This window comes from Phoenix dactylifera, chromosome 14 (assembly GCF_009389715.1).
Source record: "Phoenix dactylifera cultivar Barhee BC4 chromosome 14, palm_55x_up_171113_PBpolish2nd_filt_p, whole genome shotgun sequence".
In the NCBI taxonomy this organism is placed as follows: Eukaryota; Viridiplantae; Streptophyta; class Magnoliopsida; order Arecales; family Arecaceae; genus Phoenix; species Phoenix dactylifera.
This window is the reverse complement of record NC_052405.1, coordinates 13,016,707-13,028,879: the sequence shown is the minus strand read 5'-3', so window position 1 is coordinate 13,028,879 and position 12,173 is coordinate 13,016,707. Positions and strand designations below refer to the sequence as shown.

Below are 12,173 nucleotides of genomic sequence, written 5' to 3'. Positions count from 1 at the left end.
AGGTTTGAAGCAAGGTAATTTTCTTGTTCACTTTCTTTTTATTCTGATAGGGTGAATGTTGACTAGACTTACAGGGAGGCAAGATCTTGGTGTTCTTAGGCCCACTTGGGAGGCCTTCTCTCACACTTTGATTGAGAGTATCCAATTCTCAAGGTCCTGAAGCATTATATTTGAATCTGTCTGGTTTTAGATTTTTCTATAATGGTGTCAAAAATTTAATTGTCAAAAGGTATTTCAGAGGAAATGCATGTGAAAGTACTCGCATTATTAAGCTATTTTCTTATATTTCATAGTGGCCTCATACCTTTCATTTCTTTTCTTTTTGAAATTTAGGGTTTTACAAAGAGGATGAAGTGTAAACTAATAATTGAAGAGGCAATTATATGGGCAAGTTTGTGGAGTGTTGCGAATTGCTGCCATCAACTCCACATTTTAAATCCCTTCACTAACCTCAGGCCCTTTTAGACAATGCTTTTTAATGTTAGAGAAGTTTTTAACTAAAATACCTTGGAGCGGGTGGCAGGAGCAAAAACGTCTCATCAGTTCAGAGTCAATTTGCATGTCATTTGACACTTTTAAACTGAGTGGGTGAGACTTGTAAATGAAAAAGAAGCATGGTATTTTGGTTCCTTATCTGGAAAGCTATTGAAGTTTCGTGGACAAATAATGTGTTGCTGTCGTAGGTGTGATGGGGATATTTCTTGGCTTGAATCTGCCTTTTTTTTTCTTTTTTTTAGGTATGACTTTAATCTTTTCCACACCTTTGTATATTTGTCTTTAATGAGGATTTCTGGTCAAGTCCTTTGATAAAGTTAATGGCAGTGCTGAGTGGAGTTTAACTATAAAAAGAAAATTTTCTTAGGTGCGTAAGTGGAATGCTTCCTTAAAGACTCAGATTAGATGCTTTTGCAAGTTTGAGAGGATGGATCTTTTCCCACTCATCTTCTTTTCCCAAGCGTTTGTATGTTATAGTGGTTTATAGAGTCCTTGTGATCACGAAGGAAAAACATCTTAAGGAAACGTTTTTCAAGTGATACTTTTCAAAACCAAACCTTTTTAATTCGCTCAATAGGTTTATTTGTCTTATGTATTAGAAAACAGGAAGCTGTTAAATCATCTTATAAGGTTTGAGGTGTCTAGAAGCATTTATAGTTGACTTGGGTCAGCATTGTTGTGTGTTTTCATGGGACATTTTGACTCATTTTTGTTTGTTGTTGGGAACTTAGTTAACTCGTAAAGCAAGAGCTTTGGAACCTTATGTTCTTGCAGTGATGTGTGGTATTTGGAAAGAGAGGAAGAGGAAATTATTAACCAGGAGCTAAAATGAACTTTATCAGAAAATAATCTCTTTCCTCATTCTCTTTTTCTGATGTGTGCAAGGAGTGAACTTCAACTTGGCTAGAGATGAGAATTAAAGCAAAATTATTCACTAAAGTTCCATTTTCTAATTGCAAATTTTAGATGGTATCCTTATTTAACCGGGCTTGAGGTCAAATCTGATAGTAGTTTTTGGTAAAGCAAGACCTTTTGATTTTGTTCAACTTGTTTGATATTGTTGTAGTGATGTTTTGGTGGTACTTTCCAAGTTTTAAGGGGTGGAAACATCAAATATGGGAGTAAAGAAAGGTCATTGACATCTTTTGAAAAAAAACTTGCAAATCATTTCTACTACCCCTTTTAGTAGAAAAGGGAGTTAAATAAAGCTATATCTTAGGTTATGGTGGATGCTTGTTTTGTTTTTGATGAGGTGTGGGGTATTGCTAGTGATGATGAAACCTCATTTACTCTTTGAGCAAGCAACGAGATGGTAGACTTCTTTTCTTACTTAAACACGAGTGAAGTTAATTTATCTTTATGAGATTCCTTATATTAGGGGTTATTTGGTTTGCAACCGAAATCGGAATCGGAATTGAAATCGGAATGGTCATATCCCTCGATATGTTTGGTTCATGACCGAAATCGGAATCGGAATAAAATTTGAATACTAGGGGAGAGTAAGGATTAGATTTTAGAGGATTAGGACATTCCCATTCTTCCTGGAATCGGAATAGGAATAGGACTCCTCCCAACCAAATGGCTGGGATGGGAGTCACTTGTTCCCATTCCCATTTCAGAGTCCAACTCCCCCGACCAAATATGCCCTAGTTGTTTTGGACCAAGGTACGCCATCTCGGTACTGTACCAGTGCCATCCTGTCACTGTGTCAGTATGCCTGGTACGGGGCCGGTACGCGCCTCATAGTGTATACCGGTATGGTATGGTACGTCATGTATCACCCAGTTCGGTGTGGTCATGTATCACCCAGTTCGGTGTGGTATGGCGTATCATATTTGGGCTTTCTATGCCCCTATTTGTATTGCTTGGAACTCTTGAATTTTGTATTACAGTTTTTTATAATAATAGATTTATTTTCTTTATCCTGAAAAACAAGTTCTTTTTTTATCTCGATAAAGCGAATGAAATATTTGTCTAGTTTATAATAGAGAGCTTGTCACTATTTAAATGTTGGCATGCGATCAATTATATATATTTTTAGCTTCCTAGGTTCCAAAGATGAGGATAAGTTCCTCTAAATTGAGAAAGGATAGCTCAAGTTAGGTTTGTCGTTGATGTATTGAACCCAAGGTTACACCAAAACTGATCTGTTTTGGCTGAAGTAGATTTTTTTTCATTCTGTTAAGACCGTGAAGAAGATGACCCTTAACTCCCGATGCCTGTTAGTTTCGGTTGTTTCGACCTGTTTCAGCCGAGGCTGGCTGGTGTTAGTGGGTTTCGCAGTTTTGGCTCAAATTGTCTGAAGTTAGTCATGGAGGGTTTTTTTTTTTTTGATGTTTCTTATCATATTGGGTTATTTCCTTATTTTTTTGAGTATATAGTTCATATGGTGTCAATTTTCATAGGCATCATTTTTTTCATAGGTTAAATAAGGGATAGATAATAAATGAAAATCTTGATGTGCCAATATCTTTTTAAAGAGACAAAAAGCCCTTATTATAATATAAAGACTAATACAAACAGCTAAATAGAAGACACCATCATTCATAGTAACAGCTTCTCTTTTGTATAAAGTAAATATGACATTTTATAACTCCAAGTTTTTGTGACCAAACCTTAAAAATGAGGGGGAAAATCCAAATTCAATACATTTTTGAATACTACTCAAAACTTGATGAATAAGAAGTTTTTAAATGAACTAGGCATTGAAAAGATTCAGATTTGCTAAAAGTAATAAATTTTCAAATAAAGTTCAAGAAGTAAATGATATATAATATATCACAGCACAAAAATGCCAATATACTTTATAAATTTTACTTATATGCAGTATTAACTTCAGTGTTAAACTTGGAGCAGAACTGCCGAAATTGAAGCTCTATAAGTCCAACTAAATTTGAAACTGTAAATGAGTTTTCAAACCCTGACCCAGCCCAATAATTAACTGATGAATGTATATGCAACTTGAGCAGCCAGGCTTGAATTTTTGGTTCCTTCTTGGATCCAGTTAGATTTCCCCATCATTTGTCAAAAGGCCAACCTGTCCGCATGATGTCATCTTCCTCTTTCCCTTTCCAGCCCCGCCCTCAACAACCCCCAAACCATATTCTCTTTGCCTTTTGTCTGAGCCCCTTATTTTCTATGGTAGCTGCCCTGTCCATACCCTTTCTCATTCCAGGTCTGGAGCCTCTTAATTCTTAATGGTTGCAACTTCGCATGAATAGTTCCCACTCAACCATTTATGGTCCAAATTTAATCACATTCTTAGATCATGTGCAGCAACGTAATTATAATTACTAATATTAATGGGGTGAACTAAATGCTTGTGTTCTATGGTGTTTCTAGCATGGTAAAAATGGTTAGTCATGATTAAGAAATGGAGGCAGGATGTCTTTCACACTTCATAAATTTTAAATAGAAGTGTCAATGCATAATTGTATATCATTGTTTTTCCTGTCACAATTGTTTTGGAAAGAGAGGATTTTCTGCTGTTAACTTTGTTAAATTATATTTCAATTGATCTTACGAAAGTTTATTCATGGAAGTGCATAGGCCTTCGGAAACATCATGTTGCTATGATGTTTCCTTGCTTATGCTGGTAAGTACTAATATTTTCTTTTCTCAGTAAGCTGTTCTTGCTCAGATTGTCTCAGAAACGTCATGTTGTTTCCTTGCTATTCCGCTTAGAATCTAATTCTCAATTTTGTTTTCTGCAGCCTGCTACCCTTGCAACTAATGTAAGATTGGTGTTTACTTGCTTACTTGATCAAGTAAGTTTGAGTATGATATAAGGGATTTGTTCTAGACTGCACTGTCCTGGTTACTTTTGTAACAAGTACCCTGCTGAATCTTGTACAGATAAGCCAATATTTAACTGAAGGTCTTGAGCGGGCCAGAGAGAGTTTGAATGAGGCTGCAGCACTGAGAGATAGATTTGTTATTGGAACAAGTGTCAGCAGAAGAGTGGCTGCAGCGGCTGCTTCTGCTGTATGATAATTCTACTCTTCTCTTTAAATTTTGAACTTTTTTGTGTATCAAGCATCTAACAGTCTCTGATGTACATTTTGATGCTGTGCCATAGAATGATGAATGATTTTATGTCTGAGTTTGGAGTAAGACTAGTGCTTTGTGAATGATTTGTAGGCAGAAGCTGCTGCTGCTGCTGGTGAAAGTAGTATTAGATCTTTCATGATTGCTGTGCAGCGGTGTGCTAGTAGCGTGGCAATCCTTCAACAAGTAACCCTTTCTAAACTATGTTGATTAGTTATCCTGACTTGGTTGCTAGATTAACACTGTTAATGTCTTTTTTGTTTCATCAGTATTTTTCCAATACTATTTCCCGGCTCTTGCTTCCTGTGGATGGTGCTCATGCAGCTTCTTGTGAAGAGATGGGCACAGCTGTGTCCAGCGTTGAGGGTGCTGCTCATAAGGGACTTCTGCAGTGCATTGACACTGTAATGGCTGAGGTCTGTATCTTGATAGTTTTGTCCCCTTATTGAGTAGTCTTTTGAAGCATTACCCAATTTCTGCATTTCTTTGCAATAGCATGCAACTCTGATCAAATCACTTGACAATGAGGACAGCATGCTCAATCAGGACTGGGATGTTTGCATACCCAAAATTCCCCTGAAGGGCCTAAGACTATTCATCCTACTTCTAACTTTTAGGGTTTCCTGGCTACCACAACTTGGAAGTTCCATTATCCTATGCTAGATAGAAAAGTCTTGCACTCAACTCTGAGATGAGCACCTTGAATACTTAGCATTAAGCAAGTCTTGAGCCATATGTGCCGCAACATTGTCTTCATGTATAAAGTTGTACATTGTACTGGGGCAGTGAGGAACTAGAGGTTGTAATAATAAATTGAAATCATGTTGGTTTGCTTGGATATATATGGGAAAGCTCTGAATCTAAGCATAAAAAAGATATATTTTCTTGGGCATCACCTGAGTGCCTATTTATGTGTGCTTTGTCCGATAAAATCATTGAAAGTTTGAAACCCTGAAAACTTGATCTTTAGTTTCACTTTTTGCTGCTATGTATGCTTCTGTTATAACTTATAAGATGATTTTGCAATAACGAAGCACTTTGTCAGGAACTGATCTTTAAACTTTGACGGGTATTACACAGACATGCCCAGCTCTTGTACGCTTAATAAATGTCAATGGAGTAGCTCTTTTAGTAGTTTTTGATGTTCCATGTGGGAGCTTTTATATGTTACATTTTTTCAGGCTTATGGTAATCTGCCTTGCAGGTTGAGCGCTTGCTGTCTTCAGAACAGAAGACTACGGATTATCGTTCTCCAGATGATGGAAATCCTCCTGATCATCGACCAACAAATGCTTGTGTAAGGTACAATGATATTTATATTGCATTAAATCTGTACGAGGAGACATAAGCATAAGAATAACTAATATGCAAGTTTCTGTTGCCAATCTTCAGAGTTGTAGCCTACCTCTCTCGTGTGCTTGAGGTTGCATTCACTGCTCTAGAAGGTCTCAACAAACAATCATTTTTGACTGAACTTGTAAGTTTGTCTACCTACTTGAATACTTCAGGTCTTATATGTTTCCTTGGCTTCTATTGATTTGCCCATCTAAGAGAAGCATGCTACTTTGCTAGCTGATGTACGATAAAATATATCCTTACGCTTGGTTTGTTTGTTTCTATGTAAGTAGCCCTAATGGAACCTTGATCAGAAGTGGTCCTTTCCAGGCATTTGTTTGCATATAACTCAGCCCGAAGTGAGGAACTTGGTTCCCGCTCCAGCTAAAACACCAAACTTGACTTCAGAACGGGGGCCTCTCAAGTCAAGTTCCATGTGGGTGAGCAGGGCATTTAATGCTGCTTAAATCCTTAAATGCCCTCCCCTGCATTTCACCCTTGTTAAGGGACCATTTAGGCAGTATTTAAATAACAGTTGTTACAGATAATAATTTAATGATAGTTTTAATGCCTAATTTTTTTACTTGCTGGGTACTGATTTCTTCCAAGACAAACATTAGAACTCAAGCTCTGCGAACTAAAGTTCCTAGAATTCAAGTTCAGACTCTTCTAACACTTACTGGAAACAGACACACCCGTGTCAAAGCATATGTTAGTCCTTATCGGCTTCCCTATGGGCCTACTTTTATGGGTTACTAATTTGAAAGATTTTATTATTGCTCTTGTATGAAGCTTACATGATGAATTCTCTCTCTCTCTCTCTCTCTCTTTGTGTATGTGTGTGCACGTGGGGGCAAAAGCATCTGTCTATGTTTGTGGGTGCATCTGCCTGAGCATGCATGTGCCTGTCTCTGTGTTTGCTGGACACATGTATGTGTCATGTGTGATTGTGTGACATCTGCCTCCTTTTCTTGTTTGTTTGAAAGACAAGTGTTTCGCAAATGGAATATAGTTGAAAACTATAGGAACAACCTCCCTTCCATTTGGATTTTGCATTATTATTTTTGTCATGCTACTCCTAGCCACTTGGAAAAGTTATTTCACAAGTACATGACAAATAATTCATGTTCATGTCGATTATATATTAGAAGTAGTGTTACACAAACATGCCTAGATAAACATCTATTCAGGGCACATGATGCTCCTTATATTCTTATTCTCCTGAGTGATAGAAAAACTTTATTCTATATTATTATTGTCTGACCAGTATACTCTCTGCATTAGCAATATTTGCCTTCATAATTTTAGATTTGTTTTAATTAATTCATGATTTGTTTCCCTGATATTTATTTGTCGAGTTATAGTAAGATGGAGTTTGTAATTTTAGGGGAATCGCTTGCACAAGGGGCTGCTTAATCATTGGCAGAAGTTCACATTTAATCCAAGGTACCTATTCCTACTTATTTGTATTACACATGCACACAAGCACACACAAATGTCAGAAGGACATTCTTACAAGTATGCTGTATTTTTCCCTTGATTGATGGTTAAATGTATGTTTCTTGTGTTTCTTTTGTTGAAATTTAAATGAATTTGTAAAATATATTTTTCCCTTGATTGATGGTTAAATGTATGTTCCTTGTGTTTCTTTTGTTGAAATTTAAATGAATTTGTACAATAACCAAGGACATGGTTAAGTGCCGACTTTGCTGGCAAGTGTCAAGATATTGCCAACATTGGGCATGCATGTGTGCCTTGATACCCTGCACATCAAGAGCATCAATTTTGCCCAGTTCATCACAGGTTGACATACTCTGTACTGCTTGTCTCTGAGCTTCTGAACTTCCCATCTTTACCATATGTTGAACCACCTGATTATAATGGTCATCATAACTTGTGTCTAGCTCTACATTTTGTTCATCACCATTTCCTGGTTTTTCATGTTATTTTTCATTTATTGATGTGGTTTGATTTTTTTTTAATGGACTCAGCATCCTTTTTCTTATTTTCATAATCTTTCTAGCTACTTTTCACATCATTGTTGATATACTTCAGGTTATACTTTTCCCCCTTTAATGTTTCAATTCAAAAAGAATGCTTGTTTATTCCCTTTCTTTTTAGGCATTTCATGGTTTATTCTAACATCTACTAGATTATGTTCTACAATCGCACTTTCCTACTTTAAATTATTTGCATCTTAATCTGTAGTTTCTTTTCAGGGGAACATAATTTTGTACATGATATTTCTGATTCACTCTTAGATATGATCTCATCTCTCTTTGTCAAGAGGGTGAAAGGGAGTGAATATTTACTAGAAACTGTATTGTTGGAGCTAGTATCTGAAGGTGCATGTATGTAAACTACATCTATCATAATGATTTGTTCTCTATTATTTAACAGGATGATCTTTCATTATTGAACTTTTTTTTTTGTTACTGGATGCCCTTATGTAGCTGGACTCTCTATAGAGAGCTGGCTAAGGAGGAGGGAGTGGGAAAAAAACATAATTAAGAAGCATCCGACATCTTAGGGAAAAATAATGGGGTAGTTAAGAGGGCTCTGGAATAATCTCAAATAGGCCTACAAATATGAGTTGTGGGTTTAAGAAATCTCTAGGGTCCTAACCTAGAAAGTGCTCGGCAATCCTAAATTCTTAATACATCTATACTAATCTAGTTTTTTTTTCCCAAATTACTCTTTCTGAGAAAGTGAGACTTCAGTTTTGCTACATCATTTTTCTTTTCACAGCCCAATGGTGTAGCACATGCCAGGCACATTGATGTGTAATGCGTCAGATTTGCATGTTGTATCATGTTTTATAATTTATTGTGAGGCATAAGAACCTAATGAATGTATGATGAGCAAATTATAGTCTTTGCTGAAGCAAATCCCATTGAATTGCACCACTCAATTGTGTAGCACGTGCCAGGCACCAGTGATGTCCTGCATGTTGTATCATGTTTTACATATATTGTGAGACAGAAAGAACCTGATGAATGTATGATGAGTGAGTCATAGTCTTTGCTGAAGCAAATCTTGATGAATGATCAAAACATATCATAGACTTTTACCTGTTTACACAGTTCTCTTCTTTTATTTTTCTTTTTTTTCTACATGTATGTATATATATGTATATGGAGTCCAGCATGCCAGGCTGGCTGGACTCCAAAACCTTGTCTCTCACCCCTGCTATGTGTATGTGTACACCCCCCCCCCCCCCCCCCCCCCCAACCGGCCAACCCACCCCCACCCCTCCACCCCATTCTCTGAGAAATTGGTGGAGATTCCAGCATGCTGTGATGGAAGCGTTGGTTTATCTTTGCCTGGGTAAATCACAGCCATCCATACTAGTATCTCTACTATTATACTGCAGACTCTTCAGGTTTGTCCCCATCAATCTATCTATTAATTATGATGCAAAAGCTTGGCACCCTCTTATGTGCACGTACATATTATCTCCACCCCCTTCTCTGAGAAATTGGTGGAGATTCCAGCATGCTGTGATGGAAGCGTTGGTTTATCTTTGCTTGGGTAAATCACAGCCATCCATACTAATATCTCTACTATTATATTGCAGACTCTTCGGGTTTGTCTCCATCAATCTATCTATTAATTATGATGCGAAAGCTTGGCACCTTCTTATGTGCATGTACATATATCCCAGCCATCCATATTTTTTTCCAAATGTGCGTTGCACATGTGGAATTCTTGTATCTCTACTATTGTAGTGCGGGCTCTTGGGGTTTATTTCCACCCCTGAGTTCTGTTTGAACTTCCAGAATCTTTTTTTGCCCTCCCTGTTCCTAGGGCCCGAACTTTTGTTGCATGTGGCTAATCTATTTCCTTGGCCAAAAAATCATCTGCAGTTTACAGAAGTCACAGCTGCATTAAGTAAGCAAGCTTTCAACTTGATCCATCAAAGTGCATTAAGTGGAACAACGTACAAAGTACTAATACAAGAATTCCTTAGTTTTCATGGTTTCTGCACAATCTATCAACAGGACAATAATATAGCAAGATAAATTGCTAATATAATGCTTGCAGTCCAATATGGATATGTCAATTGAATTCTAATTGAATTCTTTAAAGCCTGAATGTTCATTAAGCCTAAATGGTACTCTGATGCATTTGGTTCAAGGGCAACTGCTTTAAGCATTTATATGAACATGATTGACTTGCAGACTTGAGGATACATTTAACACATGGTTGACCATTGTCATTGACTATTGAGTCCAGATTTAGACTCAATGATTTTCGCTGACCTATCAGAGAACTAGAGTTGTTGACAACCTATCCTAGAATGGGCCAATTTCAACATTAAAATTTTCCACTTTTTTTCAGATTTCTTAAAGCATTTCTTTTCAGGACCTTATATCTGTTCACGGTAGTTTTTTTACATATTGTGACCCTCTAGCTTCATTGGCCAAGGAAAAGGGGAAAAAGAATCCTGTATACCATATTGAAATCTTTAACGCATGGTAGAAGCCCTGAAGCTCTAATTATTTTGTCTTGCCACTCAGTTCACCTAATGAGCTGATTATTTGTGTTTATATGCAGTGGTGGGCTGCGACTGAAGCGTGACATTACAGAGTATGGAGAATTTGTTCGCAGCTTTAATGCACCTTCCATTGATGAAAAATTCGAACTCTTGGGCATGTATGTGCTGACGCCTGTTCTTTTTGTCTATGTCTGTGAATAGATTAGGAGCTAACATATCATTGCTTTCAGCATGGCAAATGTCTTTATTGTGGCACCTGAAAGCCTTGCGTCCCTGTTTGAAGGAACCCCAAGCATCAGGAAAGATGCACTAAGGTATATACCATTATCCTCTGTAACTATCCCTTTTTTAACAGCTCAATGGTTCCTGTTGGCCAAAGGAAATGGTCATCTTTGCACTGATTTTGCTCTTATCCTCTCCATTGCCAGATTCATTCAACTAAGGGATGACTACAAAACAGCAAAGATCGCATCTAGGCTGAATAGCATCCTGTCAGAGTCATAGTTAACAGATTGGCGCTAGGCGCTAGAGAGAGTGTGGAAATGAGCAGTTGTAGCTGAGTTGCTCATCTTTCTGTTGCTCATGAACGAACCCCCTCAAGAACTTGCGCAAGTTGATTATTCTGGTTGTCACAATGAATTTTACAAGCTTGTTCACTGTAGAGTTTGTATGAACTAGAAACATGACATCATGCTCGTTCTATATGGCTTCTGGTTAGTCTTGTATTTGGCTACCTTGAGTTAAACCAAGTTTGTCTTTATCTAACTTGAAGGGTAGACTGTCAGAGTAAAATGGTTTAGGGCATTCAAATTCCCACCCTCCTCCACGGCATGCGTTAGTTTGAAACAATTGTTAAGTTGGCCTTGTGTAAACATTCTTTCATTCATTTCAAGGTATTATATATTGTGCTGGGTGTGTTTACCATATTATTTCCATCATGGTATAAGACGGTTTTAAAGCTGTGCTGTTTTCAACAATCATCCAGGCATAGAAAAGCACTTAAAAGACTGCATCATAGCATTCTTCTCAAAAAAAGGGCAAAAAAGAAAGAAAACTGCCTCATTGCAAAACAGTCCAATTACCGTAGTAGTGTGGATTCTTGAGAAGTTGATGGTCTTCTGAAAGGCCGTTTTAACTTTTGTGGCTTCATCCTATCCTCAAAGACATTTAAATAAAATGGAAAAAGATCTGCATAGCTTTTGACATGTTATAACTGGGTTTCAGTTTGATGTTTCCTGTTATGAATTAAGTTTGAATTCCTAGAGGACACACTGGTGTCTGTGCATTAGATGGAAGATGTTGAGAATGAGGTTGCTGTCTGAAGGATGTTTTCTTGTGCTTTCTTAACCTTATTTTCCTTGAATTGTTTCTGCAGTCAAGATAGCATGCAATTATCCAGCCACGGCATATCAAGATGAAATCATTCTACACCTGTACCCAAGATAATGCAATGCCTATGTGCGATGCCAACATGAATTAAACACAAACAAGGGGGGCAAATCTGCTGCTTAATTATGCTCTAAAGGGTCTTTGGATTTCCGAAGCCATTGGCTATTCAATTTCTCTTCCATAAATTCGCCAGTTGCAGAGCAAAGATGCTTATTAGGAGATTAGGACTATGAATGTCAGTTGGTACCCGGACCCCAAGCTTTTCGGACCCTGAAAATATTGGAATTGCAAGAACAATGGACAACCATTGCCTCCCCCAACTCTCATACGCTTCTCGAGCATCTTCTCTTGGAGGTCTACTCCAGCCGGACGGAGGATATCTAATGGTCAAGACTGATGTCTAAGAAGT

At 37.5% G+C, this 12,173-nt stretch overlaps 1 protein-coding gene across 1 annotated transcript in view; it reads left to right on the top strand.

Annotated features, from left to right (window-relative positions):
* Positions 1 to 11,304, top strand: part of LOC103719865 (exocyst complex component 5) — a 28,374-nt gene extending 17,070 nt beyond the window's left edge. The window contains exons 16-25 of the mRNA XM_008809304.4: positions 4,209 to 4,262; positions 4,351 to 4,479; positions 4,636 to 4,728; positions 4,812 to 4,958; positions 5,747 to 5,844; positions 5,935 to 6,019; positions 7,265 to 7,323; positions 10,435 to 10,533; positions 10,606 to 10,689; positions 10,804 to 11,304. Coding sequence (XP_008807526.1) covers positions 4,209 to 4,262; positions 4,351 to 4,479; positions 4,636 to 4,728; positions 4,812 to 4,958; positions 5,747 to 5,844; positions 5,935 to 6,019; positions 7,265 to 7,323; positions 10,435 to 10,533; positions 10,606 to 10,689; positions 10,804 to 10,879 — 924 coding nt within the window. The 3' untranslated portion in view covers positions 10,880 to 11,304. The remainder of the gene's footprint in view (positions 1 to 4,208; positions 4,263 to 4,350; positions 4,480 to 4,635; positions 4,729 to 4,811; positions 4,959 to 5,746; positions 5,845 to 5,934; positions 6,020 to 7,264; positions 7,324 to 10,434; positions 10,534 to 10,605; positions 10,690 to 10,803) is intronic.
* Positions 11,305 to 12,173: the final 869 nt, after the last annotated feature.